The following is a 15,882-nucleotide window of genomic DNA, read 5'->3' on the forward strand; positions in this document are numbered from 1 at the left end:
TTGAAATCGCGACGAGTGAATTATTGTTGTGTGCGTGGCGGTAACTGCTTTCACATGTAAAAGAAGTACTCTTATTAGAATATTCAGTCGGAATACTCATATGTTGGCCGATATTCATAGGCATTTACCTCATATGTTCATATTAGTATTAGAAAGCTAAGTTAACATGCTAAAACGAGTCTTATATTAGTAAATGAGGAGGTATAATCCTTCTGTACTTACAAAAATCTTAGTGTTCCTATCGCATGGTTCTTGTTGGCTCTGTCAGATGAGAAACTGTTTATGAAAACCGTCAATCCAGTAATACGACGAGGGGGACGTCCTCGTCATACTAACTGTGATATTCCGAGAAGAGCTTGTGATCAAAGAGGGAGAGACGCCATGGAAGCCGATCACGAGGAGCCCTGATGTGTCTAACTGCGAGGCGACTGACGGGCGACGACGCCCTGGCGGGCGACGGCGGCGCTGTCCGGCCGGGTCGAGGAGGAAGGGCCTCCTCCACCCTCCTCCGCCGACGCCGGCGACGGTCGCTGGCGCGGTGCGGGGTCGGTTTGGAGGTGCGGAACTCCTTTGAGGTGCTCGGCTCCGATGCGTCCGAGTCTGAGGAAGATCCAGGGTGGTTCTCCGGGCCGGAGGTGCGGCCGCGGGGGCAGCAGTTGGCGCAGCAGGTGGCGCTCGTGGGCGTGGTGCGGGAGGGGGACGAAGGGTCGTCCTCACCCACGCCGGCGGCGGCGCCAGATCTGGGGTCAACGGTGGACTTCCCTGCTCTGCCGTCGCAGATCTCTTCCCCGCCCGTCTCGGTGGTCCGCGACGGGCCCGGCGTCTTCAAGGTCGGTGAGGTCTCCGTCTCGTGGGGAGCGGTGCGGTGCTCCGGGGTGGCGACAAGGGCGACGACGGCGGCGGCGGCGGCGGCGGGCTCCGAGCTAGGGTTGGCTCTGGAAGCTGCGGTTGGGCCGGTGAGGGTGCAGCTGTCCAGTGGGCCAGGTGGGCCTCCTGGGCCGTCGGCCCAATCCGTTCTGGTCCAGTCAAGTGCTTCAAGGCCCTGTTTGGATGCGGGGCGGTCGGATGGTGGCCACGTGTCCCAGGGGCATGTTTCTGCGGCTCCGATGCAGTGCGGCGCGCGGAGTGGGGGGCTGGACGGTTCTACCCCTCCGAGATCGGTACTTAAGTGGTTCTGGCGCCCGGTCGGCTCTACTGTCCAAGGGTTAGGGTTTCCAGCCGCCAATCGGGATCTGAGACTTCTCAAACCTCCAGCCACCACTCTCCTCCCTTCTCCTTCCCTGCGTCCTCTCCCGCGGCGGCGTCGCATGGACAGAGAGCGGAGGATGAAGCGTCCCTTCGGGGAGACGGGGGATGGCCAGGGCGGCTGGCGGCGCGAAAGGGATCTCAGGCAGAAGCTTGATAGGGAGCAAGAAGAGCAGCGGCGACAGCAGCGTGAGCGTGATTGGGATGCTCAGCGACGGGAGGAAGACCACCGCGCCAGGGACAGGCAAGGCAGGGAGCTGCAGCGGCCCCCGGCCCCGAACCCACGAGGGCGTGGTACGGGAAGGGGGGAGGAGCGCGTGGACAAGCACAGCCGCCATGGATCTGGGTCGAGGGCGACCGAGTTGGGTGGCGGTGAGGCCACTCATATTACTTGCTACAACTGCGGGAAACTTGGACACGTCCAGGCCGCATGCACCGAAGAGCCCTTCTGCATCAAGTGCAACAAGGTAGGCCACCTGTCCGCCATGTGTGCCTTCTACAACAGGGCGGCTGAACCCTTCTGGGCTGGGTACGGCAGCAACGGGGTGGGCTTTGTCTGCTGTGAAGTATCAGAGGAAGAAATGCTACCGCCGGCACCCAATGCGGCAAGAATTTCGCTGGAGATTGGATCCCTTTCGGCGGAACAGTTGGAGGATGAGCTCAAGGACCTTGTCGACGAGGGATGGAACTGGAATGTGCAGCAGCTCAGCGAGTCAGACTTCGCAGCCTTCTTCCCCTCTAAGGAAAGCCTCCGCATGGCCATCCGCGGTGGAGGCCTCAACCTGCCAATGAGCAAGCTGCATGTGAACGTGGAGGCATCTGTCGGGGACCCGGCTGCGGCGGATCACCTCGAGGAGGTGTGGGTGAAGCTCTTCGACGTCCCCGCCCCCTACAAGCAACCGTCACGCATTTTGCTGGCCACTCGGGAGCTGGGGCGACCTGTGGGAGTGGATGAAGCGTCTCTTGATGCGCCTGACAGCCCGGTGAGACTCTTGGTGGGATGCAAGAGGCCAGTTGCCCTGCCCTCCTTCATTATGATGTATGTCAACTCCCAAGGGTTCAAGGTGAGAGTGCAGCTGGATAGTGAGAAGATGGCAGTTTCCTCGGCTCCCCCCCCTCCGCCTAAGCCGCTGGGAGACGACAAGGATGAGGACCTCGAGGAATCGGAAGGGGATGGTTGGGATGGGCGTCGCGGGAAGCATATCAGAAAGGGAACAGAGCCGGCCAACCCTCGCCCTGAGTCTAGGGGATTCAGCGGCGCTCCTAAGCATAAGTCTGTCGCCATGGACATTGGCACGGCGTCGCGGGATCCGTCTGAGGTCGTGATCCCCTCCTCCGCCCTCAGCCAATATGGATCCAATCTGCTTGGAAAAGGGGACATTTTTCCTATCTTGAAGAACCTCTTGACGTCGGATCAAGCACCCACTCAGCTGGAGGAACCAGAAGACTCTGACGAGGACCAGCCGCCCCTCTCCCCATCTCTGGTGACCGATTCTACAACGCCGGAGGGGCTGTCTACACCAAGAAGGGACCCAAGATCTCAGGGAAAAGCCATGCACCTTTCTGACCAAGACAGGGTGGAAGCTGGGATTAGCCCCTCGTGGGAGAGCGACCCAGATGCTATGCGCGCGAGGGAGCGCAGGAGCAAGAGCAACTTGGACCGCCCATCTCTGGTCAGAAACCTGGACGGGAAAGATATCGCCATTCAGCTGGTGTTTGAGGGAGACAATCAGGGTGCCAAGGAAGGGTTGGGCTCGAAGCCCATGGATGGTGAAGTGATCGGGGAGCTGGCGGCTTCGGTGGTGCGGGCGCCAAGAACCAAGTCTTCGGCGGGAGGCCCGTCGCGCTTCAGTCGCAGGGGTGCGACCGCGTCGGCTGAACCGATTCTCCAAAGAGCCATGGCACGCGCCGAGCAGAAAGCTACAGGTATATACTCCAAATCTCTTCATGATTTTGCTGCCCTTCCTAATTCTTCCGATGAACACTTGCTAGCTGTTGCAAAAGATAGTTGTATAGTTTTCCCTTCCGCGGCCGGTAACCCCGCCCCGCTCCTCTCCATCATCCGCGCTAAGGAACTGGCCCAAGCAGAACTGGCCCTTGCCCGGGACAAGCTGGCTGCGGAGAAGGCCAAAACAGAGGCTCTAAAGCAACCTGATACGGTGGAGGCAACTGGGGTTGCCTCCCAATCCCCGTCTCTGTCACTAGAAGGGTCTGGTGGGCAGAAGAAGCGGGCGGCGCTGGCTGTCAAGAGAAAGGCACACAAGAAACCAGCGGCAGTTCGTACAAGGATTCTAACCCGCCAAGCACGGGGTCGCAAAGCGGGTCCCCAATGAGGGCTCTCTTCTGGAATATTCGTGGTTTCGGGCGTAGGGGGCGTCGAACCATGCTTAAGGACTACCTCCGCATTCACAGAATCGACATTGTATGTCTGCAGGAGACGATTAAACAAGATTTCTCTGACCAGGAACTGCGTAGCCTCGAGGTGGGGGAGAAGTTCTTTTGGTGCTGGCTGCCCGCGAACGGCCAATCCGGGGGGATGCTGTTGGGCTTCAGGGACAGTGTTTTCGAGGTGGGAAGGGTTTCCCTCGGGAGATACTTCATCAGCGCGTCCATTCTCTCCCGCGCTGATCGCTTCAAGCTGGAGGTAATGGGAGTGTATGGCCCGGCGGATCATGCTTTCTCTCCGGTCTTCCTGCAAGAGATTTCTGACAAAGTGGCGGCTTCGGAGTTACCTATCCTCATGGGCGGAGACTTCAACCTGCTGCGGGATGCAGCGGATAAGAGCAATGACAGAGTGAACTGGGCTAGGATGGAGGCTTTCAACGAGAACATTGCTAACTGGGGCCTCCATGAGTTACCTCGCACGGGCGCAAGGTACACTTGGACTAATAAAAGGCTTAACCCGACCCGTTGTGTGCTGGACAGGGTGTTCATCGCACCAGAAATTGAGGCCCACTTCCCTCTTTGCTCCCTTTTTGCTGAGACTAGCCTGGGTTCTGATCATACCCCTTTGATCCTCGATTCTGGGGACGAGGTGATTTGTAGAAGCAACAGATTCTTTTTTGAAGCTGGCTGGTATGAGATTGAGAACTTTCCGGACACGCTTTCGGAGTTCTGGAGTGTGTTGTCTGCCAGGGTGAGGGGAAGAGATATTTTGGACTGGTGGAACTTTATGAGTGGGGGCCTGAGACAAAGACTCAAGGGATGGAGTGCGAACAAAACATCTGAGCTAAGGGCTAACAAACAAAACCTGCTGGAGCAGATCAAAGGGCTGGACGACAAAGCCGATTCGGTGGGACTTGACGGAGACGAATGGGCGTTCCGTTACCACCTGGAGGACCAAATCCTTTCCATCTTCAGGGCAGAGGAGGAATATTGGCGGCAACGGGGCAGAGTTCGTTGGTTGTTACAAGGGGACGCCAACACTGCATATTTCCACGCCGTAGCTAATGGCAGAAGAAGGAAGTGTAATATTCTGCGGCTGGTAACTAACCAGGGCCCTATCACTGAGAAAAGCCTCATTCAAGAGCATATTTACGACTTCTACCGCCAGCTGCTGGGCTCCACCGAGGCTAGGGTGTGCTCGCTGGACCCTAATGCTTGGGGTGAGGAGACAAGGGTCTCGTTGGATGAAAATGCAGAGGTGATGCGCACATACTCGGAGGCTGAACTCGACTGCCTGCTGCAAGATATGAAGACTGACACGGCCCCGGGCCCTGACGGCTTCCCGGTTAGCTTCTTCAAGAAGTTCTGGCCACTGGTCAAGATGGGGGTTTTGCATATCATCAATGATTTCCTCCTTGGCAGGATTGACATTGCTCGTCTCAACTTTGGGGTGCTTGCTCTGATACCAAAGGTCCCCGGGGCGGACCAGATCACTCAATTCCGTCCAATCGCTCTTATCAATGTGATTTTCAAATTTGTCTCTAAGGCGGTGGCTACTAAGCTGGACCCCATTGCGAACAGAGTCATTAGTCCCAACCAAACAGCGTTTATCAAGGGTCGCTTTATCCTTGATGGGGTGTTGGCCCTGCACGAACTGGTTCACGAAGTTAAGTCAAAGAAAGAGGCGTGTGTGCTGCTTAAGCTAGATTTCGAGAAAGCCTACGACAGGGTTAATTGGGATTTCCTCACGGAGGTGCTGCGTTGCAAAGGTTTTGATGCTGGGGTGGTTCACCGCATCTCCCAGCTGGTGGCGGGAGGCCAGACTGCGATCTCGATCAATGGGGAGATCGGGCCCTTCTTCCGGAACAAGCGGGGAGTGCGGCAGGGAGACCCACTCTCCCCGCTTCTTTTTAACTTCATGGCGGAGGCAAACGAAGCTGGGCACATTGCCGGGATCGCCCCTCACCTGATTCCTGGGGGAATCACGCATCTCCAATACGCCGATGATACTATCATCATGATCCAAGACGACGACGTGCAATTGGCTAACCTTAAGTTCATCTTGCTCTGCTTCGAAGACATGTCGGGACTCAAGATTAATTACCACAAATCCGAGGTGATAGTCATGGGGACTTCCCCGGAGCGCCAGCAGACTGTGGCAGATAAGCTGAATTGCAAGTTGGGTGAGTTCCCTTTTATCTACCTAGGGCTCCCGATTTCGGATAGGAGGCTGACGATGGAACAGTGGTTGTTCCTCGTTAGAAAGCTGGCGGCTAGAGTGGAACCCTGGTGGGGTAAGTTTATGTCGTCAGGGGGGCGTCTAATCTTATCCAACACCTGCTTAGACAACCTCCCCACGTTTGCCATGGGACTTTTTTTGCTCCAAGACGGTATTCACGCCAAATTCGACACTCATAGAGCCAAATTCTACTGGGAAGGGGTGGGCACCAAAAGGAAGTACCACCTTGTCAATTGGCCAGCTGTTTGCAGACCCAAGGCGGTCGGAGGCTTGGGGCTGGTCAACTCGAGACTCAAGAATATTGCCCTGATGCTCAAGTGGGTGTGGAAATTGTACCAAGGGGGCGATCAACTCTGGAAAAGGATCATCAACGCTAAGTACCTAAGATCGAACGATTTCTACGCCTCCACGGGAGTGAGGGGCTCCCAGTTCTGGCGTAGCTTACACAGAATCAAACATTTGTTCAAACTTGGGGCCAGACACTGCGTCCGTGATGGCACACGCACGAGCTTCTGGATGGACAGATGGGCGGGTGACAGGCCTCTGAAAGACAGGTTCCCAGCCCTGTTTAGTATCGCTCTAGATCAGATGGAGTCCGTTGCTCAGGTGTGTACCAGGTTGGAGCCGATGCGTTTCCGTAGACAACTGCCTCTGGAGCTCACGGGTGACCACGGCGAGCTTATTGCCTTGATTGGATCAACCACTCTCTCCCAGGGCCAGGATACGGTTTCGTGGCTCTTGGAGGAGAATGGGATTTACTCGGTGAAATCCATGTATGCCCGCTTGTCGCGCGGGGCGACGATTGCTCATTTCAAGGATGTTTGGGCCGCTAAGATTCCGCTAAAGATCCGCATCTTCTCCTGGCAGTTGGTGCTTGACCGCCTTCCTTCTAGCTCCAACATCCTATCCAGACATGGTCCGGGTAATGGAAAGTGCGCCCTGTGTGGAGAGATGGAGACTGCAGACCATATTTTCTTCGGGTGCTCTCTGGCGAGGTTCGCCTGGAGCGTCATTAGGGAGATCCTGGGTTGTAGCTGGTGCCCAGCCTCTTTTCCCCAATTCTTTGCGATTATCTCCAACTTTGCTGGTAGAGCTAGGCGGACGATCTGGTGCCTGTTCATTGCACAATCTTGGGCCTTATGGGTGATTAGAAATAAGCTTACTATGGAGTCTAAACTTATCCGACACCCAGCTGATGTTACCTTTAAAACTATGTTATTTATGCAGCACTGGCTCGGCGTGGCAAAGCCAGCGGACCGTCCCTGGCTTAGGTGGTTGATCGCGGCGCTAAGAAGCATCCATGCCCAGCTCATTCCTGCGGATCCGTGAAGCTCGAATCGTGATGCTGGTGCCGGACATCTACCCCTGTCTAGTCGTTTTGGGTTCTCGGTCTGTTAGGGGAGGCCGACCCCGTTATGTTCCTTCGTTGGCTAAGCTGTATGCCGCAGCATGTAATAACTATGTCTGAACCTTGCGGGGCTTTATTAATTTAAAGTCGGGCACCTAGTGCCTTTTATCTAAAACTGTGATATTCCTGCACGAATCATGATAGATGCGAAAGCGATTGAGCGCGGTCGGTGAGGATGGGCACGGAGGCAGCTCAATCAATAAGCTCCCTTGCACGTACAGCAAAACAGAAGGAACGAACATGCCATCGATCGACCATGCATGACAGCATGCATGAAAGAAGGGATGAAATTGAATGCCGATGCCAATGATCGAGTTAGAACACTATCAAGCAAAACATAAGATTCGCAAACCTAACAAGTACGTGCGTGCATTGGCCCAACGAACAGTCTTGGTTAGCTGGGATCACCGCATTTTGCTGCCTTGAAATCCCTGCATTATGAATGCCAGCGCACCCTGGTCGATTGATAGATTCTGTAAGTAGTTTCAGCAATATCTTCGTGTGTCACGTAGTTTCAGCAATGCAATGGCAAAAAAAAAAAAAATGGATGGTGGTATCAGGCCAACATGGCAAATTTGGGCTCGCTGTGCGACGCCCCCTCAGGCGTGCGACCTAGATCCAATGGTGGATGCATTTTCCAAAAAACAATTCTGTGAAATTTGTTGGAATTAGGCTGGTAACTTTTTATCTCGTCGCGCGGTAGGGCTCATGCGCGAATCCATCGATATATCTTCCCAAGAAATGTGTGTGTGTGCAAAAAACTAGTTCTAAGTTTCTTTTTACGAAAATTCTATCCAACTAATCATCTATAACAGTATACAGACCCACAAAGTAGTAAAGATTATAAATAGGTTCATAGATCACCTAGCTATGACTACAGCCCAAACATATACAAAGATGCAATGGAGCAAAATCTATACAAATTTATCTTCCAATTAATCAATATTTGATACAATTAATGCAGACCCATATGTATACAACATGATTTACACTTGTGTACGTACCCACTCTCTCCAACAAGTACTAAAACCACAGACACAACATAACATACATGGCGTACGTATAAAATGAAGGAATGACACTCACATCAGTACGTACAAGTAATAAATCACTGCTGCTTGCTCATCACCACCTCCGATCTTCTCTTCACCCTGACGAGGAGCCCGTTTTTCATGTGGAGCAGAATGGACAGCTTGGGCTCCACGACGTGGCCCGGCACCACCTCCACGGCGAAGTTCCATGCCACGGCCGCCACCGTCACCTTCATCTGCACCAGCACCATCTCCTTCCCGAGGCAAGTCCTTGGCCCGGAGTTGAAGGCGACGAACTTGTTGGACGGCACGTACCTCAGTTTCCCGTCGTCGGAGATCCACCGCTCCGGCTTGAACTCCCTGCAGTCGGGGCCCCACACCCGCTTCATTCTCCCCATGGAGTAGTTGAATACTAGGATCTTGTCCCCGGGCCTCACCTCGTGCCCGCTCGGCAGCACGTCGCGGGCCACCACCGCCTTGTGCTCCATCGGCAGCGACGGGTAGAGGCGCAGGCACTCGCACACCGCCGCGTGCAGGTACAGCAGGTTCTTCAGCTCGCCGGCCTCGAAGGCCACCATGGAGCCGATGCTAGTCTTCTTGTGGGCGGCGATGGGCGCCAGCTCCTCGAGGAGCTTCTGCTCCACGCGCGGGTTGGTGGCGAGGAGGTAGAAGAACCAGGACAGGGCGGAGCTGGTGGCGTCGCGGCCGGCTACCAGGAGGTTCAGCGTCATGTCCCGGATGTAAGCGTCGGCGTCGGGGTCGTCCGAGATCTCCTCGTCGCAGATGAAGGAGGAGAGTAGGTCAGCAGCCGACTTGTCGGCGCCTTGCTTCTGGTACGCGGCCCGGCGGCTGGCGATCGTGGCTGCCACGAAGCTATCGGCTGTGCGCTGCGCGGCGGCGTTCTTCCTCTCGTGCCCGACGTTCAGCCTCCGCATCGCCTTCCAGCACGTCATCGGGATGATGTGCCGGAGGAAGACGGTGCGCAGCGCGTCGTCCATGGCCCGCGCGAATGGCACCTCGGGGAGGCCGATGGACAGGCAGCCTGGGTCAACGCCGTAGACCAGGTTGGACGTCGTGTCGAAGGACCACCTCATGAACACGTCCTGCAGGTCGCAGCTGGCGCCGGCGGTGTCGGCGACGTGGGCGAGGAACGGGAGAACGCTCTTCTCCGCCTTCTCGAGGCTGGATCGTTCCACGAAGGCGCGGTACCGCGGGGTGGTCATGAGCATCTGGGCCTTGGTGCGCTGGCGGCGCCACCGCTCGCCGTCGGAGTTGAAGATGCCGCCACCGAGGATGTCGAACATCTGCGCGAACGCGTCGCCCTTGGGGTAGTTCTCGAAGTTGGAGGTGAAGATGTGGCGGACGTTGGCCGGGTCGCAGGTGATGAAGTAGCGGAAGCCGGCAAACCAGAAGCGGCACTGGTAGTTGAGGTCGGAGAGGGCCAGCAGGCCGGTGACGCCGTCGAAGATCCGGTGGATGTTGGACAAGATGGCCGGGACTACGCCGATGATCGGCCACTGGGTTAGCCCCAAGGGACGACGGCGTCGTTGCTTTGTCTTGTTGGTTTTCTGCAGGGCGCGGTAGCGGTGCAGGATGATCCCAAGGAGGCAGAGAGACGACATGAAAAACTGCAAGACGAAGAACCAATCCATCTCCATGGCGCACAGCGGTAGTACACTAGACATGCATGCAAGCAGGCGGACGTGGTGCAATGTAGACTGCAATGCACAAGGACGGCTATATATGCGTATAGCGGGGCACGCACGTCCCTGGCTAATCAATTCCGCCTCCCTTTCCCAACGGCTCCTAGGCCAAGCTATCAGTGAGATTGTAGTATGATCAGCCATGCATGCATGATATGACACGATCGATTGTGGTCACCAAAAGCAAATGAATGAATTAATAAAAAGATAGACATTAGTTAGCATATCTGGTATTGCACAGTGTTATTCGGTTGGCAGAGTGGCTAATTATGCTAGTATATACGGGGTATGGGTTTATGCCAGGGAATGTAGTAATGGGAGAAGGGGTTTATGCGCGGATGCAGCCGATCGATACGTGCACTTAAGAGTGCAATGATACGAGAACAATGTAGCCATGTTTGTTCCCTTTTTGACGTGTAGTATCATCATGGGCTTTCAAACGATTATTATTAGTTATGAGTTGCAATATGAGTTGCAACTGAGATTTAATGACATCATCTAACTGAGAACGGAGTTAGTTCCCAATCGACTGAAAAATAGTCACACCTTATTATTATGCTCCATATTATCAGTTTTGCCCTGCATTTTCATCAAAATGCCTCAAATTTAACAAAACCAAAACAACACAATTTTACACAAGACACTTGTAAATCGTCTTGTCGCCGGCTATGGTATTATAGGGTTAGGGTTATCCAATTCATGTGCAGGCGTCCGCCAAGGGCTGTTTAGCATAAATATTGCTACTACCATATTCGAAAGATTAGATATCTTTTGCCATAGTTGAACCCTTAGAAACAAAATTTGCACTCCAATTTCGAGTGATATAGGAACAAAGTAACATTAGCTTCTTACAAAAAGTTCAGTATACATTTTTTAACAATTGTTTAGTTGCTCACCACGTCTACCACATGGTAAAAGTTCAGTATACATGAGTGCGACATGTTTATTCATAAACATAGTTTCATTTTTATTCTTTACGGATTGTGCATGGCCCCGGGGAGAAACATATCTACTGCACTGGTTTTCGTTTAGCAATTACATATATCAAAACAAGAACTGAAACCAATAGAGTGTAGAAACAACTCGTACCCTAATAAATTTCAGTTCTAGATGCAAATCATAATTTGAGAAATAAAAAATAATATTTTTTTTGTGTCGGTAGTACTAAGGGACCAAATTTCACATAGATTCTTTTTTTGCAAAAAGGACCTAGCATTAAAAAGAAATATCAAACAGTACAAAACACTTCATCAAAAATGAAAATTACAACGAAATCCTTGAGATTCCCTTCATCTTCAACCTTCGGATAGTGTCGACGGCGCGCCGCTGCTGCCGATCCTCCCTGAGCCGGCCTGGGGTTGATGGTTGTGGACGAGAAAAGTTGCTGAACTGGTTCATAACTGCAAGAACACCGATCAATTGTAGCTAGTTCCGAAATAAGAGTATCGAACCACGAGGAGCTACTAGTTAGGGTCTTAATGCCCCTTGCTACTACCTATTAAAGATTACTTGTAAATTATTTTCTAATCTCAAATTTTTTAAGGGGATGGTTATAATTGGTTAAAATAAAGAGGTAAAAAGCGTTATAAGAAATGGGTTGAAACTTAATAAGACAAAGTGTTCTCAGAGATTATTGGATCCACCTCTAGCATTAGGATTTATGTTAATCAAGATGAAATATACTTTTAATCATATTGTGCCTAGAAAGTCATCGCTCATCGCATCTCTAAATAACCACAACAACTAGTCTTCTGCAAGTCACATATTGACTATTGCTATTAAGGGTTTATCCCGTGATTATCAATATGAGCTTGGTGAGTCCCTCTTTATCCCTCCTCATCCATGTGTTAAAGTGCTAATACAGTAATATCACTTCTCGCCGTTCACTTTACCACACTTCAAAGGGTAGTTTCCTCTCGAGACCATAAGGCAAATATTACATGGTGCAGAACACATAATATCAAGAGAGAGAACTAACACACATTAATACTTAAAACCATAAATCATCCTGAATTCATCTCATAGGGTTTCTCCATCTCCCCAAGAACGAAAGAAACTACTCACACATGGAAGCAATCAAGAACATCATCATAATCTCATGGAGGGGATGAAAGGAATGGAATGAATTCGAACACAAATCCACAATAGAAATCAAGATCACAACTATGGTTGGAGGTGAATGGTATTGGCAGCGGTTGATGATGAAGGGGATGATGCCTTGTCCTCCGAGAATTCACGTAGCAGCCCGAATGTTGTCTTCTCCAAAGTTCCTTTTCTAGATCTGATTTGGGACGATGTTTCTCTATTTTGCGGAGTTGTGTGTCTTCGATCTCCGTGCCATCTACGTGAGATGAAAGTATTTGACGAGGTGGTGCTCCTGACACACCGTACGGGTGAACGGTACTTGGCGGGCTCCCCCCGCACCGATGCCCGTTAAACTTACTTGAAGTTGTCCTCGCATCCTCCTTTCGCCCAGGTGCATAATTAAGTGTTAAAATGATTTCTATCACGTCAAAATACCAGAACATGACAATTTTAATTGATATTTCATCACCGCCTTATTATTCCAAGATCATTTGTAGACAAACATAAAAGGGTGCAGTAGAGCGTCGAAATACAAGAATCCTATTACTACTCAAGGATAACTTAACGAAATAAAGATGTAAAAGCATGCTAAAAATAAACTCATCAACTTCCCCAAGCTAGACTCTTGCTCGTCCCCGAGCAAGATAGAAGCTTAATGGACAGAGTCAACTCTGTCGTTAAAATAAATGAAGCATTTTCAAGAACAAGGATTACAACATTGGATGTAAAGCTAGATCATGAATAACACCATACCATTCTCATACTCAAAAACTTAGAGGCTTCCACACCTTTCAAGTTTGATAGTAAACAAGAAGACTATGTTCTTTGCATAACATAAGATCATGAAACTTAGCTTTTTCATGAGATCTTTGAGCAACTCTCTTTCTCTTTTTTTTTCTCTTTTCACAAGTAGCACAATATTTCTTTTGCAACATTGTCCTCTTTCTGAATTTTTTCTTTCTCATGATTATAATATGCGTGTAGATAACTTTGTTTTCATATTCTATCAAGACCTACTGGTGTGGAAGACCATAAAATCATTATCATGATGCAAGTATAATTATACTCATCCTAATTCATACATCTAATGCAATAATCATGATTCAATCAAACTTCAAATAGAATAACGACTCAAAGTTCATTGGATAAAAACCCTTCACTCTCCAAGGGAAATTAAACAAGCACTAATGCAATCCTTATCGAATTTTGAACTAAATTTATGCTAGAAAGTAAATATGCAAACTATAGGAGATAGATTACAAGGTGTTATAGATCTCCCCAAGATTGGAATCAAGCCAGGTGGGATCAAATAATCCTTGCGATTATTTAATACCGTTGTTGCTTCATGGTGGAGGGATGGCGTTGGAGACGGCTGCACGGAGATTCCTATTTGACTCATCCAGAGTAGATTTGCGACGGAGAGCTCTTTGCAATTCAGAGAGCGTGGAGTTCATTGCTCCAGTCATTACTTTCACCACCTCATTGAGTTCCTTCTTGTCCTCAAGTGGGATCATGATGAACGTTATTGCTCTCCTAATCTATTTTTTGAAGCAAGTAAACCATAAATTTAGTTTGAATACAAAATATTAGAGCTAGTTGTGTCATGATTTCTCTTTTGGTAGAAAATATAGATGGCTTACTCGAGAGTTCTTCTTGTTCATCAAGAAGGGTGTGTGACCTCTTCAAGTAGTGGTGTTGGGTCCCTGAAATGATTACTCAAATTACGTTATTATAGTGTGGTCTTATTTTCCATGAGGTTGGACATGCCAGTGTCCATAACTTTTTCAGGTTTTGGACCGACTTACGTGTTTCCATTTTACTGAAATCATGATGTGGGTGGCGTGCGGTGCTATACTCGAATGACGTACCCACAACGATGAGGAGTGCAATTTATACAAGGATATTTTTGATGGGTCGCATATCGTATTGTTTGACATCAATGTAACATCCCTATTTTGCTAAACACTAATTAGGAGTTGTTTGTGCATTCATGAGCATCATGTAAAATGCATTAGGAAAAATTTGCATTTTAAAAGTGAAGTGGAAACCTTAAATTCCAAAGTTCTACCTCTATTTGAAATGTTTCAAACATTCAAAATCTTATTATGTGGTATTTATGAATTGTTCAAAGAATGTCACATAATATTTGTACAAAGTTTGGAGGGTCTCTGGGTTTTCAAAATAGTTTAAAACAGCAAATATAAATGGTTTTAGCCCTGTTTTTATTTGTTTTCAATAAAATAGAAAAAAACCAGGGGGTTATGGGCAAAATGCCCTTGTCTTCTTCCACCACGCAGGCAGACACCTGCGTGTGGCTGCCCCTGCCGCGATCCCGCCGGCGGCTGGGATGCTCGCCGCCGCCCCCACCGCCCCTGGACGCTGATGTCTACGGGTGCTTCTATTCTTGTAGACAGTGTTGGGCCTCCAAGAGCAGAGGTTTGTAGAACAATAGCAAGTTTCCCTTAAGTGGATCACCCAAGGTTTATCGAACTCAGGGAGGAAGAGGTCAAAGATATCCCTCTCATGCAACCCTGCAACCACAAAGCAAGAAGTCTCTTGTGTCCCCAACACACCTAATAGGTGCACTAGTTCGGCGAAGAGATAGTGAAATACAAGTGGTATGAATGAATATGAGCAGTAGTACGGCGCCAGAAAAGTGCTTGCTGGCGTGTAGTTGATGGTAGTAATATTGCAGGCAGTAAAGATGCAGTAGAACAGTAAACAAGCAGCGATAGCAGTATTTAGGAACAAGGCCTAGGGATCATACTTTCACTAGTGGACACTCTCAACATTGATCACATAACAGAATAAATAAATAGATGCTAGACTCTACACCCTCTTGTTGGATGATGAACACCACTAACTGTGTAGGATTACACGAACCCTCAATGCCGGAGTTAACAAGCTCCACAATATTCAATGTTCATATTTAAATAACCTTAGAGTGCATAACAGATCAACATAACCAAACCAAGTAATAACATAGCATGCACACTGTCACCTTCACACTACGAAAGGAGGAATAGATCACATCAATACTATCATAGCAATAGTTAACTTCATAATCTACAAGATATCACAATCATAGCCTACGCCAAGTACTACACGATGCACACACTGTCACCATTACACCGTGCAGGAGGAATAAACTACTTTAATAACATCACTAGAGTAGCACATAGATAAATTGTGATACAAAACACATTGCAATCATAAAGAGATATAAATAAGCACTTCACTATGCCATTCATAACAGCGAATAAGTGATTCATGAAATATAGCCTAAGAGACCCACACGGTGCACACACTGTCACCTTTACACACGTGGGACAAGGAGTCTCCGGAGATCACATAAGTAAAATCCACTTGACTAGCATAATGACATCTAGATTACAAGCATCATCATATGAATCTCAATCATGTAAGGCAGCTCATGAGATTATTGTATTGAAGCACATAGGAGAGAGATTAACCACATAGCTACCGGTACAGCCCCGAGCCTCGATGGAGAACTACTCCCTCCTCATAGGAGACAGCAGCGTTGATGAAGATGGCGGTGGTGTCGATGGAGGAGCCTTCCGGGGGCACTTCCCCGTCCCGGCGGCGTGCCAGAACAGAGACTCATGTCCCCCAGATCTTGGCTTCGCGATGGCGGCGGCTCTGGAAGGTTTTCTCTGGTTTCGTCGAACGTCATAGGGTTTTCGCGACGGAGACCTTAAGTAGGCGGAAGGGCAAGGTCGGTGGAGTCCTGGTGGGGCCACACACTAGGCCGGCGCGGCCAGGGCT

The 15,882-nt window shown here is 50.1% G+C and overlaps 2 protein-coding genes across 2 annotated transcripts; one reads left to right on the forward strand and one right to left on the reverse strand.

Annotated features, from left to right (window-relative positions):
* The first annotated feature begins 407 nt into the window (after positions 1–407).
* On the forward strand, positions 408–7,383 carry LOC127326872 (uncharacterized). Its single transcript, XM_051353651.2, has 2 exons — positions 408–3,171; positions 7,097–7,383. Exons 1-2 carry the CDS (start codon positions 408–410, stop codon positions 7,138–7,140), a joined length of 2,808 nt encoding a protein of 935 aa, XP_051209611.1. The 3' UTR covers positions 7,141–7,383.
* An 807-nt stretch (positions 7,384–8,190) lies between these two features.
* Positions 8,191–10,096, reverse strand: LOC127326896 (noroxomaritidine synthase-like). Its single transcript, XM_051353670.2, has one exon. It carries the CDS (start codon positions 9,991–9,993, stop codon positions 8,386–8,388), a length of 1,608 nt encoding a protein of 535 aa, XP_051209630.1. The 5' UTR covers positions 9,994–10,096; the 3' UTR covers positions 8,191–8,385.
* Positions 10,097–15,882: the final 5,786 nt, after the last annotated feature.

This window comes from Lolium perenne, chromosome 4 (assembly GCF_019359855.2).
Source record: "Lolium perenne isolate Kyuss_39 chromosome 4, Kyuss_2.0, whole genome shotgun sequence".
In the NCBI taxonomy this organism is placed as follows: Eukaryota; Viridiplantae; Streptophyta; class Magnoliopsida; order Poales; family Poaceae; genus Lolium; species Lolium perenne.